General features: G+C 38.3%; 1 protein-coding gene across 2 annotated transcripts in view; it reads left to right on the forward strand.

Moving 5' to 3' along the window:
• CLPB (ClpB family mitochondrial disaggregase) overlaps nucleotides 1-17,159 on the forward strand; it is a 174,593-nt gene that overhangs the window by 82,862 nt on the left and 74,572 nt on the right. For both annotated transcript variants that reach the window (XM_074304914.1, XM_074304913.1), the window contains exon 5: nucleotides 5,784-5,912. In XM_074304914.1, the coding sequence (XP_074161015.1) occupies nucleotides 5,784-5,912 (129 nt within the window). The remainder of the gene's footprint in view (nucleotides 1-5,783; nucleotides 5,913-17,159) is intronic.

Here is a 17,159-nt window from a genome sequence, read left to right on the forward strand (position 1 = left end):
GGCCTTTCTCTCCTCCATTGAGAGGTGGAATATGATGTATATGTTTTTTTGAAATATTGTGTCTTTTGTTTCGTCTAAATCTTCTCATCTACTTTAGAGAACATTGGGAGAGTAGGCATTAAGGAGAAGAGACTTCAGAAACAAAAGATAATAAAATGTCTATTTAAAGATGGGGTAAAGAAATAACATCAGTTTTTCAGATAGCTCACTGGATAGGTCTAATTGTTAAAAAGATTTTCCATGCATCTAACAAAAACCTACCTCTTTACAACTTCCACCCATTGTCCTTAGGAAATATGACATTTTTTACTATCATGGAGCACCATTGAATCACATTGTTTATTTTTTCACAGTATCTATCATATGGGTAAACAATAAAAAAAGTTTGATGGCTCAATACTAACTATAGATTAGTAATTTATGCCCCATTTTTGTACTGTGAAGTTCATTTTTTAACCCAAAAGTGTAAGTTTATGCCCTCACCTTGCCCTTTACCTAGATGACCCTAAACAAATTATGTTTTGAACCTCATTTTCTTCATCTATAAAAGGAGTATACTTTCTGTCCTCACCTCCCAAGAGTATTGTGCAGAAAACTTTGTAAACCTTTAAATTCTATGGAAAGAAAGGCAAGCTGTTAGAACCACAGAACTGTAGGGACCTTAGTCATCATCAAGTACAGAATTTCATTTGGTAAGTGAGGAAAAAAAGAGATCCTTAAGAAGTAAAGTGACAAAGAGATCTTAAAGAAGGGAAGGGACCTGTATGTGCAAGAATGTTTGTGGCGGCCCTCTTTGTAGTGGCCAGAAACTGGAAACTACATGGATGTCCATCAATTGGAGAATGGCTGAATAAATTGTGGTATATGAATCTTATGGAATATTATTGTTCTGTAAGAAATGACCAACAGGATGATTTCAGAAAGGCCTGGAGAGACTTACATGAACTTATGCTGAGTGAAATGAGCAGGACCAGGAGATCATTATATACTTCAACAACAATACTACATTCTGATGGACGTGGCCCTTTCCAATAATGAGATGAACTGAACCAGCTACACCCAACGAAAAAACTCTGGGAGATGACTATGAAGCACTACATAGAATTCCCAATCCCTCTAATTTTGTCCGCCTGCATTTTTGATTTACTTCATTGGCTAAATGTACACTATTTAAAAGTCCGATTCTTTTTGTTCAGCAAAACAACTGTTTGGTCATTGTACACATATATTGTATTTAATTTATACTCTTAACATATTTAACATGTATTGGTCGACCTGCCATCTGGGGGAGAGGGGGGAAGGAAAGGAAAAATTGGGAAAAAAAGTTTTGGCAATTGTCAACATTGTAAAATTACCCATGCAAATATCTGGTAAATAAAAACTATTATTATTTAAAAAAAAAAAAAAAAAAAAAAAAAAAAAGAAGTAAAGTGACAATCCAAATCCCACTTCCCATTATTGATAAAGCTACTGCTAAAGTCTCTCACTGCAATGGAATTTTTTCCTTACTCTTGCTGCTTGCAATAGCCTTTCACAGCAGCTATAAATATCCTTAAGAGTCTAGGCACAGGAGGGGGAACCTCAGGAGCTATTTGAACCAAGCATCACCTGAACCAGAGTCCCTTCTACTTAATACCCAAACAAGTTGCCATCCATTCTTTGCTTGAAGCTCTCCAATGAAGTATTACCAGCCATCCCCAAGGCAGCCTATTTCTCTTTTCATATAGCATTGACTGCTAGGAAGATTTCCCTTGCATCAAAACCAGATCTCTTCCCCACAGCCTATATGTTTCTTTTCTCATTATGCCCACATCTAATCCCTCTTCTACATGACAGCCTTCAAAATGTTTCACATCAGCTCTCATTCTCCATCACCATTCCCATTCGTCCATATTCCTGATAAAATACCCTATCTTTCTTCAGCCAGTCCTCACTTGGCATGCTCTCTGGGTTTTGTGCCATCCTTGCTGCCCTCCAGCTTAAAATGTAGCAACCCAAACAAAACACAGTAGTCTACATAGGCTCAGCCAGGTCTAAAACCTGCCTACTCCTGAACACTGCTTCTCAGTGCAACCTAAGATTCCACTTCTTTTTTGATTGCCATAGCAGTGTTGATGGATATTGAGCTTGTAATCCACTAAACTGCTTTTTTTAGACAAATTGCTGTCTAGTCATACTTTTCCTGCCTTGATTTTAGAATTCGTTGTTTTAACTAACTCTCTCTCTCTCTCTCTCTCTCTCTCTCTCTCTCTCAGTCTCTCTCTTCTTGCTAAGACTTTACATTTACCACTTTTAAATTTCATCTTATTAAACATTCAAACCTATAAAGACCTTTTTGGATCCTGATTCTGTATACCTAAAAGTAGTTCTCTTTCCCATTTTATTGCATTGTATTCCATGCAATAACCATGTGTGGTTTGGGTATTTGAGACCCTTTTGGGTAACCTTAAGGTCAAAAATGTTTTCATAATTATACTAAGATATTTTAGTTTTAGTATAATACAGTAAATACCAATAGATAAAATTCACATAAACAAAAGCTCTGTATGAGGAAGATCCTCAACAATTTTTAAGGATATAAAGGAATCCTGAGACCAAAGATTTTGAGAACCACTACTCTATGAAAAGGAAAATTATAACATATTTTTAAACATGTTTAACATATTGGATTACTTGCCATCTAGGGGAGGGGAATGGGAGGAAGAGGGAGAAAATTTGAAACACAAGGTTTGCAAAGGTCAGTGTTGAAAAACTATCCATACATATGTTTTGAAAATAAAAATCTTTAATTAAAAAAAAGAAAGGGAAATTAGATTAGTCTTGCATTATTTCTTCTTAATGAAGCCATGCTGACTCTTTGTGGTACTCACTTATCTCTTTAATAATGTATTCTATATTTTGCAAGATATCTTAGTCAAACTCAATGACCTGTACTCTTTTATCTTTTTTTGAAAATCAGAATAACATTGACCTTCTCCTATTCTTATGGAGGACTTCCATACCCTACAGTTTTTTAGAGATAGGATAGTTTATTTATTTATTTGTTTGTTTGTTTGTTTGTTTAATAGGGTAGTTTCTATAGGGTACTTTATATCCCTCTCTATTTTGCTTTGGTTTCAACTCCTAGCTAGTCATTTTTTGTTCTGTTCCTATAGGTCCAAGAATTTTTTTTCTAATCTTAGCAGGAAAAGACAGAAGCAAAATAAATCACCTTTACATCTTCTATCATTGTTTCATTTACTCTAAGCAGTGACTCTCTCCTTTCTATTTTCTTCTTTTCCAATACAAATCTACAAAACAAACAAACAAAAACAATACCCTTTTCCATTGTTCTTAGCTTTTTTTTTTTTTTCTTCACTAGTCCCATTCTCAGCTATGTGACCTTAAGCAAATCCCTTCTTCTCAAATTCTTTTTCCTCTTCTATAAAGTGAAATTTTGTCTCTGAAGTCTTTCTGGCTCTGACATTTTATATTACCCATCCCTTCAAACTCTGACTTTCTCCTAGGATCTAAGTTCCCTTACAAGTCTAATAATCGATATACTAGCATTCCTTCTTGCTGTGACATTCTACATTCTAGTGTAATTTCCTACTCTGAAATTTTATGGTTCTAGATTAGTTCAGTTGACATTGATCTTCTGGAATTCATTTTGAAAGCAAGTAAAGAAACAGAAACAGACTTCCTCATTTTGGGGAAGGATAGAGGAAAGTCTGTCTTAGCAGTTTATATACCCAAACTACAACTACTGCTCAGTTATCCATTGTGATGGATGAACAGGAATCCATAAACCTCAACAATGTCATTTTCACTTAAAATCTTCAAATACTTCAAGTCACTGCAGCTCCTACAGACTTGTCTCCCAGCATAATCGGACTCACTGCATTTCATTGTCAGCCCTTAGGGATGTATGTAACAAGACATGTTTGTCACCAAAAATTCCTTCTACCATATACCTAGCCAATAATCACCTTTTGTTCAGTTATCTCTAGTAATAAGATTCCCTTTACCTCACAGTGAAGCCCTTTCTTTGTTAAAGTCCTTATCATTTAAAGTTTTTTTCCTTTATATTGGCCAAATCTATCTCTCTTCGCCTCCCTATTTCCCTGAATTGATCCTAATTCTAACATCAGAGGATAGAGTGAAATCATCTATGATAACACCATCTTTTCTTAAGAGATTTTTAAATGATTTACTGGAACTTCCATTTTTCTAGCAAAAATTCATCATTAATACATGTCCCTATTGAAAACAAGACCAAAATATATAATACATGGTAGAATAGAATATGGGCAACAGACATAGTTTACACAAAGAGCAGGGTGGACAGAGGACTGGAAATTCTGCCATCTAAAGATTGATAGAAAAAAGTAGAGATAACCTCAGGACTTGGAGAAAACATCTGGCTGTCTTCAGACAGCCAAGAGACTGTCACCTGGAAAATGAGATTAGGCTAAATTGCATTTGTCCTAGATGGACAATCTAGTAGAATTGGGGGGAAGAGAGACCAATTTGATGTTTAAATAAGAAAAAATTTAGTAATAGTCAAAAGAGGCTACCTCTGGTTGAAGTGATTCTGTCATGGGAGGTTTACAAGCAGAAACGGAGTGATGACTACTTGTTAGTAGTGTAGCTGCCGATTCTTGCTTCAGGTATAGATTGGACTACAAGATCTCTGAAACCTTTCTAGCCCTCAGATTCTGTGATTCTGTGTTTGCTTAATGAAGTTCAGTGAGCTGTTATAATCAGAAAAACTTTCTTAGAGGAGGTGAGACTTTTTGAACCTTAAGGGATGGATTATATAGGATTTTACATGGCAGTAGCATGAAATAAAATATATAGGATTATAAAAGAAATCAGTTAAAGTTATAAAAAAAATTTAATTCACAAACTTTTTTGAAATCTATGATCGTAACCCTACAATAAGAATCCCTGATGGTTGGTTTTATTCCTGTTTTATTTGTTTGTTTGTTTTTATAATTGTTGATTCTTGAAAGAAATTAAGGATTTTGAGAAATGGAAGTAAAGTTCAATGAAAACAGTCTTTGACATTGCAATGCAAAGGCACAAAAATAGAAATACAGGGTGTCATATCTAAATAATAGTTAAAAGGTCATAGTGTGCGTGGTGGGGGAATAACATGTAATAAGGTTAGAAAAGTAGCAGGACACGAGGTTTTGAGAAGCCTCAAATGCCAAATGCCACATTAACTAACATATACTAGATTTCTTTTTTAGTCAGAGTGATGGAGCAATCAACAGCAATGCCAAGCTTATTGCAGATTATTTGGCTGGAGGAAATGTGGAAGAAAATATGAAGGAATATGATAGTCACCACAAGAACTAGTTGAAGGACAGGGGGGAAACAAGCTTGCAAAAAGTGATGAAATCTAGCTCAGCCTATATTACTCCAAAAACAGTTTTAGATGAAATTAAGAAAACAAATAAATGTGAACTACGACAGATCTGCTGTCGTGTCTTTGGCGGTGTATGGGGAGCTAATGTAGTATAGTCCTAATAGCATAGGCTCTTGAGTCAGAAGATTCAAAACTGAAATTTTGGTTTTGAATCCAGATTCTTCATACTTGTATGTCCTTGGGGGAAAAAATTCAATCTCCCTATATTTTAATTTTCTCAGGTAGTAAATAATGGGGTTGAACTTGATAATGTCTAATTTGAAATAATATAATTAGAGCCATCCAATTATAAATCACATAATCTCAAATTAATACTTCTCTTAAGCATCCTAACTGGATTATTGTTCCTGTCCCACCCTTTCTTCTCCAGTCCTGGTGACCCGAGAGGATGACTTCAACAATCGACTGAACAACCGGGCCAGCTTCAAGGGTTGTACAGCTTTGCATTATGCCGCCCTGGCTGATGATTACCGCACTGTAAAGGAACTGGTAGACGGAGGTAAGAAGGCGTAAGATGGTAGCATGGAGGAAGGGAGAACCAGCCAGTCCTCTGTCTTTATTTATAAGGACCCTAGCTCCTCCCCAGACTTCCCCAAGGATTAAGGCCAAAAATATCAAAGAATTGAAAGAAGTGTATCTATGTTCATAAAATATTTAACTGCCATGTACTTGGCTTATGATGTTTTACTGTGATGAGGCCTTCAGTGAATGAGAGGTTTTGTTTGCCCAGAATCTGATTTTTTTCTTTAGCTCTAATTTACTTTTATACCTCCCTCATCGCTTTAATTCACTTTACTAAAACAGGCAGAGGGCAAACATCTAGCAGACACAGGTCTTAGAGGACACAGGTCAGTGAGGAGCAAGAAGTGATGAAATTTTATCAACATGATGAACAAGACATCAACCTGGTTTCCTGTGTTGTCATTCATAGAATACTCTGTATACAAAACATCCTTTTACATCCAGGATCTCATTTGATCTGTATGAGAACCAGTACAAGAAGCAGAACAGATCTTGCCATGCTCATTTGAAAGAGAAAAAGATCAAGTTTCAGAGAAGCAAAGTGCTTTGCCCCAAGTTACACAGTTAGTAAGTGATGAGGCTTGGATCAAGCCAGATACCTTGATTTCCAGTGTTTTTTCCATTCTACTTTCTCAGAACAGGGGTCAATAGGACGTGGTTTAGGACATGGTTTGGAATTCTTTTATTTTTACCCCCAAGAAATAACCACCTTGCAAGTTATTGTCTTGGTAACATTAACTCTGGTCTTCAAACACTCTCTAGGAATCTCATTTCCTCTCAAAAGTATTGGTAAGCTCTGAATCTATGTCCCTAGCCAGGGCCCAGCAATATTTCAACAGAGATGGATGTCCAGAACATAGGTACTCTCTTTCCTAGCATAACCCGTAGCCTGTCCAGGATTCTCTTCTGTGTCTTTCTATTAATCCTCCACAGCTAATCCAGCAGCATGTGCTGGACATCTACTTTTCAATATTTCATGGCTTCCACTACAGCTTTTCCATTTGTTATCCATCCCTCTCTACACTTATGTTACTAGCCCACCTTTCTTCATCAGCCTTGATGTTTATATCTTACACCATTTCTTGTGCCCAGGTCTACACTGATGACAGGAAGAACAATATTAATAACAATATCTCTAGACCATCAAAAGGTCCACAGAGTATTTTCTGCATAACCACCCTGTGAAGTAGATCTCCTCATTTTACACATGAGAAAACTGAGAGTCACTGAGGGGAAGTGAGGGTCCTAAGGCACACAATTAGAAAGGGCCACATGCCTCTAGAGCTTTTCTGTTACAAAGCACTTCCCCATCCATTACTTGATTCTCACAGCACCTTTAGAAGGAAAGTAAACTGAAGGTTTTACATTTTATAGATGAAGGTGCTAGGGCTCGGAAGAATTGACTGCTTTGCCTCTGATCACACAACTATTCGAGTGAATTTGGAACTGGAACAGTATCTTCTGGCTCCATGTCTAAAACTATCTACCACTGTGCCGCTTCCTTAGTTTTTCAAGGAAAACAAATGGAATCACATTCTAAAAGATTTGGATTTTTTTTTTTTTTTTTTTTTTTTTTTTTTTTCAGTATAAGATGAGAAAGGGGATATACTTGGCTACCTAGCAGTTTATCTGAAGAAGATCAGAGGGTGAGCTGTCCAACAAAAGTGACAAAATTGTTCATGCCCTTTGACTTCTCAGTACCATTCCCCCCCTAGAAACAGGCCAAAGACCGAGAAGGCCTGGTGTATCCCAAAATACTTGTAGCATCACTTTTGTGGTAACAAATGACTAGAAACAAACTAGATGTCCATTAATTGGGAAGTAGCCAAACAAATATTGGTGTGTGAATGTAATGGACTATCTTTCAATCTAAGAAACAATGAATTACAAGGAGTGGATTTCCCTCTATGGGAGCTATTAACAGCTGGGTGGCCCCTTGTAAGAAGGGGAATTGTTTTTCAGGTGTAAAGTGAACTGGAGAGCCCAACTCTGGAATTTCTTTGATCCTAAGATGCCCTTCAGTGAGAAAGGGGAAAAGGGAAGGAGCAAGTTGTGCAAGAGCTAGGAACACCTGAATATGGCTTCTGCTTAATAAATAGTCATCTATTAAGCTTCAAAGAAAGCCTTGCCTTGGCTAGTTCCCAGTAAATATTCACTTGTCCTGTTTGTGATTTCCCCCGTCAACCAAATTAGAAGACAAGCTGACTTAATTCAACTAGTCCTCTGTTGTATAAAAGGAAACCAGTTCTTCTGTCCCCCAAAGACTTTTGGGAATAGAACTAGATACAGAACTTAATGTGTAACAGTAATCCCAGATACAATATCTTCAACAAAACAAATGGTTTTTCCCTTTGAGAGACCTAATTTGATGATAGGAAATGGCAGCCTCTCAAGCCATGGGCCAGGTCCCATCCCTCAGGCCACTCCAGATAGAGCATGTATGTTAGCACAGAGAATACTTTGACCCAAGACTGTTTGGGCCAGCCATCATATCCATAAAAGCTGATTGAGCCCCTCCCAAAGGCAGGTGCTAGAAAAGTGTTGCAGAGTGGTATTGTTCTTGTCTTTTTGTTTTGTAGAAAGTTTTCAGGAAGAGCTTTTGTGGGTGAGGGACACCATAGCTCCTTTCTGCTAATTGATGCACCCCTCTTCCCCAGGGCCTCATGTTTCATCCCCTTTCACAGAATTTCTTCTATCCCCTCTATTCCTGCCCTGCCCCCTTCACAGTATCTCCTCCTGTATCTGCCTGGAAGTTGGTTCTGAAAGAGAACCCGCTCCCCTGGGCTGAGATCGAACACCTTTAAAGCAGTTCAGCCACGGTATCTTTTGTAAAGCGGCTTCCCTGCCGAGGCCATCCCCATTGACCCAAGCCAGGGGTATGCTTCCTGTCTGCTGACATGGAACAGATGCCCCCCAGCCCACTAGCCCCCCGGCCTTTCCACTTCCCCCCACCTGCTTTCTTCCAGAGTGTCCATTTACACACACCACCACCACCCCTCCCTTACTCCCTCCCTCTTAGGCTTCCCCCAGCCCCAGGCCAAAGCCATTAACTATCCAGCTCTCTCCCTCCCACCCCTTCTACCTCAGACAAGTGGCCATCAGTCAGAATAGGCAGGGCCATCAGCAACCAACCTCTCTACCCTGACCCCTGCCCTTCTTGACCCTGCAGGCCTTTCTTCGTGCTTAAGAGAGAGGCCCTTTTCCTATTCCCTCATCTCTTAGGATGAGGCTGCCAGTGATATTTCCAAAGTGATATTACCAGCAATGGGTGGGAGCAGAAGAGATTGATCTTAGACTTTTGAAACCACTTTGGGAGTCTTAGAATCATATAATCTGAGACTTGAAAAGGATGTCAGAAGTTATTTAGTCTAGAAACTAATCTTTCATCACCCTCCATTCCAAGAGTCTTAGAATTACAGGGTTCCTTCTCAGAGATCCAGTTTCATAATCCTTGTACAAATCCCTGACAAATTAGGAAGAGGAACATGCTCTGGAAAAATGAGCCAGAAAATCTGGATTCACATCCTGGCTTTGCTGCTTAGTACATGTGTAACCTTGGGCAAGATATTTAAATTCCCTGAACCTCAGTTTCGTCCTCTGTAAAATGGGGAAGGTGGACTAAATGATCACTGAGGTCCTTTTGCAATTCTAAAGCTCTTAGAGAGCTGAGAATCACAGAATTTGCTGTCATGCATAAATCTGGCCACATCACAGCTGTGCTCAAAACTGACCATTTCCTATTCCCCACTGAGGTAAGTTCAAACATCTCACAATCAGAGTCTTCTATGATCTGGCATCACCTTATCTTTCCTACATCATCTCATTCACATATTCCAGCCAAACTGACTACTCTTCTTTCCTCTTGCTCCTCCTTGTGCTTAGGAAAAAATGTTCTTCCTTCTCTTTCCTCAGTGAATTCCTCCTACTCACCATTAAAGCCCAGTTCAAAATCTACTCCAAGAAGCCTTCCTTCTTCACTGTGGTAGGTAATGGTCCCAAGACCTCCCACAGTACTTTGTTTATTTCACACAATTGCACTTAGGTACTATTATATATTGCAATTATTTTATATTTTATCCACCTCCCAAAGGCCTCACCTAAATTCTGCAACTCTTACAGCATCAAAAAGTGTTCTGCAAACAATAGGTTTTTAATAAGTATCTGAATGTAATTGAAATGTTGTCTTCAGGACCCTGTGCTATTGAGAATGATACAAGAAAAAATGGAATCAGGATTTAGAGACAAGGAACTTTAGAGTCCTTCATTTTATAAAACAAGGAATAGCCAAGAGGCCAGTGTCACTGGATCTCAGAATATATGGAAGATAGTAATCCTGATAGGAAGGAGCCAGGTTATGAAGGACTTTAAATGCCAAACTACAGGTTTTATTTTTGCTCCTGCAGGTAATAGGAAATAGGGTTTATTAACTGTTGTTAAAAAAAATTTTTTTTTCACCTCCTTTTAGGGCCCATTTCAGATATTGCCTCCTTCATCCTCCAGGATCCCTACCTCATCACCTACTTCCTCCTCCTTCCCCCCAGCCAAAAAAAAGGGATCCTTTCCACCCCTGAACCGACACTGTCTCTTGTCTATTTCTCTGTGGCATTAGTACATTCTGACACGTATTGCCACATTTGGGGCCGTGTTTTGTTCTCCACATTCACTCCCTCTGTTATCCCACCCCCCTCAAAGCAGTCTATGAACTCTGTAAGGTATAAGATTTTGTATCATTCATTTCTGTCTTCCTATAATAGACTCAAGAACAGCGCACAAAATAAACAACAACTCTCTTGTGTATACCTTTTCTTCTTCTGTTTTGATAGTGGCAAATAGAGTCCATCACTGTTGCCTAAGTTTAGCCAATGTAAGTCATTTGCCACAATAAGGTCAGAAGAGCTTAGAAACCACTTCAGCTAACACATATACTTGCCAGGTAGAGAGATATGAGCAACCAAGAATAATGATACTGTTTTAGAAAACAAACTCCATAAAACTTCACAGAGAAGCTGATGGAAGAGTACAGCCAGTGTCATCTTATAAAACCAATGTCATAGAACAATGGAGAGGCAGGAATTTAATTTATAGGAAACATATTGAAAAGTTCAGTTAAACCAGACCATTCAAAAAGAATTTAAGGTTGAAACTGCAGAGAAAACCAATAAGAAGAAAACTGGATAGGATTCTCAAACTGCTAACCTAACTGTTTTCTTGTCCCTTCAAAAATCTTTAGGAAGATTATGCCTCCTAAAGCAAGAGCAGGGGACAGGCAAATTATATTTTTGGTGGGGAGTTTGAGTCCCAAAGAAATTTAAGTGTCTTGCCCAAAGTCACATAGGTAATAAGTGGGAAAGCCAGGATTCAGATCCCAGTTCTCATTTTTCCAAACCCAGAAGCTCCTCAATATGTTGGACAGATCCTCTGTGAAAAATTTACAGAAGAACATAGACAAGTGGAGCAAACTAATAACATCCATCAAAGAACTAAGGAAGAATGAGCCAATAGTTTTCAACATACCTGAAGCTTTTTTATGCTAATAGAGAAATTGAGTGTCTACTTCCCCAGCCCCCCACTTCCTCCCATCACAAATATTGTGTTCTTCATGTTACATAACATTGCCTTCTCATTGTCCTCCATCTGCTCTGTCTTAGTTCTTAACACCCTCCTCCCCACCACAGCCCCATCATTTGGGCTTCATGAAATCCAAACCTAGGATCCCCTGAACTTCCCATTTGGCCCCCTTCTCACCTACCTACCACTAGGGTCCCACTTCTTTAATCTGTCCCAATTGAGTAAGTATAAAGTTCTCAAATTCCCTACCCTTTTTATCTGGGTGAGAAGTTCCTTCTCATTTCTGACACTCTTCTCTTTAGCAAACAGTTTGCTGTCAGGACCCAGAATCTTCTATGTCACCCTTGACCCCAAACTCTGTTTTCTTTCTCACGTTCCACTTGACTAGCTGGCTGGCTGTTCCAACAGATGCTGAAGAAATGCATCCTTCCTCTGTGCCATGCGTCTGCTAAAACTTCTCATTTTCTGACTTTTACCAGCAGAGTGAAAGGACAGAAAGACACTTGTACTGGAGCCAATCCTGAACTTCAGTTCAGACTCTGTAGCTGACTTACTGTATCATCTCAAGAAAATCTTTTCTGTTTTCTTTATCTCAGTATTCTCTTCTGTTGAAGGATTTGACAAAATGACCTCACAGCTCTCCATCCATCTCAGAGATTCTATGAACCTATCATTTTGTCATTAGTGCTTATTGTCAAAGAGAATCCAGATTCTCAATTAGTCATTAATCCACAGTTAATTTAGTTTGCAAGTCCAAGTTTTTCTATTTTATATAAAGCAGTGAGCTTTGTCTAGAGTCTCCTGTATATTTCCCTATAACTTTACAATTTCCCTGACCCTGTACTAGTTCTGTACTCTAGGACTAAAATGAGTATCCCTTTCCTCTGCCACGTGACAACCTCGATCTTTCAATAGAGAATCCCAGAATTTGAAAAGTGGAAGGGACCTCAGAAGCCAACTAGTCTAAATCCATACACAGAAGGCTTTTCACTATATTGAAGCCAAAAGTGGTCATTTAGTCTCTCCTTGAAAACCTGCAAGGAGGGGAAACCCACTGCATCTCAAGTCACGTTATTCCACTTTGGGATCATTCTAGTTGTTGGGAAGTTAAAAATAATAGTCTTGTCTGCCACCTTCCTCACTCAGGATATTGTGCCTCTACTAATGCAGCCTGAGATTACATTAGCTTTTTGGTCCATAGGTCTCAGTGCTGACTTTTTTTTCACTTGCAATTCATCAGCTCCCTCAAATCTTTTTCATATATACTTATTCTAATAAAGGAGAAGAAAACAGGACTTTATTAAGCTCCTATTACATACTAGGCACTGTGCTGACCACTTTGCAAATATTATCTTATTTAATCCTCCCAACAATCCTGGCAAATAGATCCCATTATAATATTTCATTTTGCAGTTGAAAAAAACTGAAGCAAACAGATTCAGTTACTTGTGTTGGGTCACAGAATCAATAAGAATCTGAGGCAGAATTTGAACTCAGATCTTCCTGATTACAGTCCTAACACCTTATTGGATATACTATCTAGCTACCTCTGGTTCTGAATTAAATGAAATTAAATGAAATATCAAATCATAATGTAATATAGATTGTAAATCCTCAGAGACCAGAGTAGTTAGAATGGGCTTTCTGGAAGAAGTGGTACTCCAGAAGCTAAGTAAAATTTTTGAGATCTGGAGAGCAGTAGAAGAGGGTATTCCAGACAGGGGAAAGATTTTAGTACAGCCAAAAAGTCTGAAATGAATCTGTTGTGGTGATGAAACCATGAAGTAGGCCTGTGTAGAATTCAAGCCTCATTGCCTCCAGGCTGCCAGCCTTCCTCCAACTCTTCCTACAAGTTTCTTTAAATGAGCAGATAAAGAGGCATAAAAAGCTAATGACACAATCTTTTGCTTTGGTAATTTTTTGTTTGTTAATAGAAAAAAATTGGGTTCAAGCTTTATGAGTTTAAGTTTAAACTTTATTGTGTTGTCCTGTGTGTTATAAATTTTGTTTTCATTTTCTTAATTGCTTAGTATCTCAGTTGTTCCATTTTATTCATATATTGTAGCATTTTGTACTCAACTTTGAGTGTTACTTTGCATTATTCATATGTCATCACTCCATTATATGCCATTGTGTACTACAATTTCTTCAGCTGTTCTCCAGTAGTTGAGGACACAATTTGTTTCCCATTTTTTGCCATTACAATTGGTACTATTATCTAATTTTCCTTATAGGTTAATCTTTCCCTATTGTTAGTGATCTCCTTAGGTGATATAAATAAGAGTTGAAGTTAATAGGTCATGGATATGAATTAAATTTTTTTATATGATTTCCAATTATTTTTCAAAATCATTAGATAAGTTCCAGCTCTTCCAGCAGTGACTCAGTCCCTGTTTTCCCTTGGGCCTCCTTTCTTTGCTCACATGCCACTTAGTGTTATGAACCACCTTATTAGAATAGAAGGAGTGCTGATTTTGAAGTCACAGGACTTTAATTTGCATTATATCTCTGCTACCTCCCACTGCATTATCTTAGATAAGTCAGTTTCCCTCTGTAGACAGGCCTCAGTTTCCTCTTGTCCCCTGTAAGGTGATCATGGGTTCCATGGACCACAGAGGCTCTGTGGATGGATTGTAGATGATCCATGAATTTGCCTGAAGGGGGGAAAAAAAACTTGCTTTCACTAATCTCTAATTAAAATTTAGCATTTCCTTAAGTTACAAATGTAGGCAGCAAAAATTCTGAAGTGGAAATCCTTAGATTTCACCAAAGAAGTATCTGACACCAAAAGACCATGGAACTAGATCATCTCATAGGTGCCTTCTGTCTCTGAACTTATGATGCTATGTCATCACTATTGTTCAATTAGTTCCCGTGGCAGCTAGGTGGCGCAGTGGATAGAGCACCAGCCCTGAATTCAGGAGGACCTGAGTTCAAATCTGGTCTCAGACACTTAACACTTCCTAGCTGTGTGACCCTGGGCGAGTCACTTAACCCCAGCCTCAGAAAAAATAAAATAAATAATTAGTTCCCTATACTTGGCACATTTTCTAAACAAACTGCACATTTGTAAGACAGGGATCAGATCTAATAAGATCTTTTAATATAGATTTAGAGCTGGAAGGGGAACTTTGAAATCCTCTGTTTCAGCTCCCTCATTTTGCAGATCAGGAAACTGAGGCCGTGAGAATTAAAATTGCTTTTCCAAGGTAACAAATGAAAGAATATATTTAAACCCAAATCCTGAGACAAAAAACTTGGCATTCTTTTCATTTCCATACACTGTTCCCCTTTCCTCTCAGTTTTTCTTGAAGCAAAAATCTCTTGTGCCTCAATTCTTCCTTCATTGTAAGGACAGTTACTGAATATAAAGTTCCAGGGCGTTGAATTATATTCAATATATAGGATTCCCAATATAGGAATATAAGGCACTATGATTGCTCAAATCCTTCAGAAGAATTAAGCAGCTACAAAGGGCTAGGCCTGAAGCTTAGTGCCTACTCACCTTGGGCTCATTCTCATTATGAGACCCAGCTTTTCTAGATATACATGGTCTTCAAGGACCACCTCCAACAAGGTTTTCAAATCACCAGATACTTAGAGCTTCACAGGAACTTAGGAAAGAGAAACATTAATAGTGATAAATATGAAGTTTAGGACCATCTTCTTAGAGGATCGGCATTGGTCCTATCTGACATCCATTTCAGGTTCAGATCTTAAAGGACCTTTTAGGTAGGCTCAGAAGCTGCCTTTTTTATCTACTGCTTCTTCCTGTCCACCAGTTCACCCCTACTGGGCCTTCATATGCTACCTAACTTTTTCAGATCACCCAAGTGGATCTGATATCTCCTCCTTCTGATCTCCCATTGTATTTTCTCTATCCCCAGTTAGTATTTTACAAAACAAGTATTTTACTTATTACCTCCTATTTTACCATTTCTGTCATCTGAATTACCTTATTGTTTCTGCTTGATCTCAGAGGACAGAACTAAGAACAGTGAAAGGTTCATTTCAGTTCAATGTCAGAGAATGCCATGCAATCCCTCATATCTAGAGGCTAGGTGAGCATTTGTTGGAGATGTTCTGAAAGGGATCATCAGATTTTGTATCTGGGGGTTAATTTCAAGATAACCTCATTCAGCCCCTTCATTTAAAAAAGAGCAAGAGAGAAAGACAACTAAACCATAGTGATCTTACATATGTAAACAGCAGACCTGGACTTCAGTTCCAGATTCTCCAACTATAAATTTGGTGTTCTTTTCCTCCTAAATCACAACCTGCCCAGATTCAAAGTAGATTAGAAACCGTCAGAAGTGCTTCTTGACCTTGAGACTCTGTAAATTACTAACCCTTCATTAGAACTTATTTTCTGTAGATAGAATTCATCACTATATCTCTCCCACAGAATAGCTTAGCCCAGGGTCCAGTAAATATTTGTTAAAAGGAAATCTAAAAGCCCCTCATTTTTAACGCAGGATAGTCTTTTTTTCAGAATGGTACTCAGAGGAGCCAGATGGACTTAAGGCAGTGCAGTGGCCCAGTATTTATTCCTAGCAGCAGAAAGCAGGTGGAACCAATTTGAGTTCTGTCAGGGAATCGTCTTTTAAAGAGCTCCTGTAGTCTCCTATTTTGTGTTGTTGTTGTAATGATTTTAAAACATCATTGAAAGCCGATCAGATGGCAAGTCTGCTTCCTTATCTCTGTTCCTCTATCTCCTGTTGTCCCTGTAATTTGAGAAAGTCCATGAGGTGGAGCCTCTAGCTTCCAGAGCAGATATATTAATTTCTTAGTTCTGCCACTGATTTCACTATGATCTTGAGCAAGTCCTTTCCCTCCTACAAGCCTCAGTTCCTCCTCCAGTGATTCTTTTCTTCCTCTGTCTTCCTATAACTCCTTCTTCCCCTTGCCCTGATTATTTCACTATTCTTCACAACAGCAGGAGCAGATGCTCACAGCCCCAGTTCACAGCAAGCTCTTAAAAAAGGAGGTAGCTAGCATTGCTGAGGTACTGAATATGGTAGAAATGAAGCAGATTGAATGTCCAGAAAGTGATCAGTGGGAACCAGAGAATCCAGAACTGTATCCAAAAGAAGACACTTGTTAGATAGAATAACCTTGGGAATGCAACAAATCACTTCTTTCTAAGTCTCAATTTCCATATCTGTAAAATAAGAATAATATTCCCTGCTCCCCTTCACATTCCCAAGTTCCATTGAAAGTACTTTGAAAATTATATTTGTTGTGAATTTTGATGGTGGGGATGACGACAATAACAATGATGGTGATAGTTCCAGTGAAGACATTGGCTTTCTAGTATCTGGCAAACAATCAAATCAGGCAATATTAAGTACCTACAATGTCCAGGCACTATGCTAAGTGCAAGAGTTACAGAAAGAGTCAAAGGAAAATCTCTGCCTTCAATGAGCTTGCAATCTAATAGAGAAGACAACAAGCAAATATATATATATATATATATATATATATATATATATATATATAAAGCAAGCTATATGCAGCTTAAATAGGAACTGATTAACAGAGGAAACCTACTGGTAGAATTAAGAGAGATTGCAGAAGACTTCTTATAGGAGGTGGGATTTTAGTTAGGACTTAAAAGCAAGCCAAAGAGATGAATAAATCACTGGAAAGGAAGCTC

Source organism: Sminthopsis crassicaudata, chromosome 3, assembly GCF_048593235.1.
Source record: "Sminthopsis crassicaudata isolate SCR6 chromosome 3, ASM4859323v1, whole genome shotgun sequence".
Taxonomy (NCBI): Eukaryota; Metazoa; Chordata; class Mammalia; order Dasyuromorphia; family Dasyuridae; genus Sminthopsis; species Sminthopsis crassicaudata.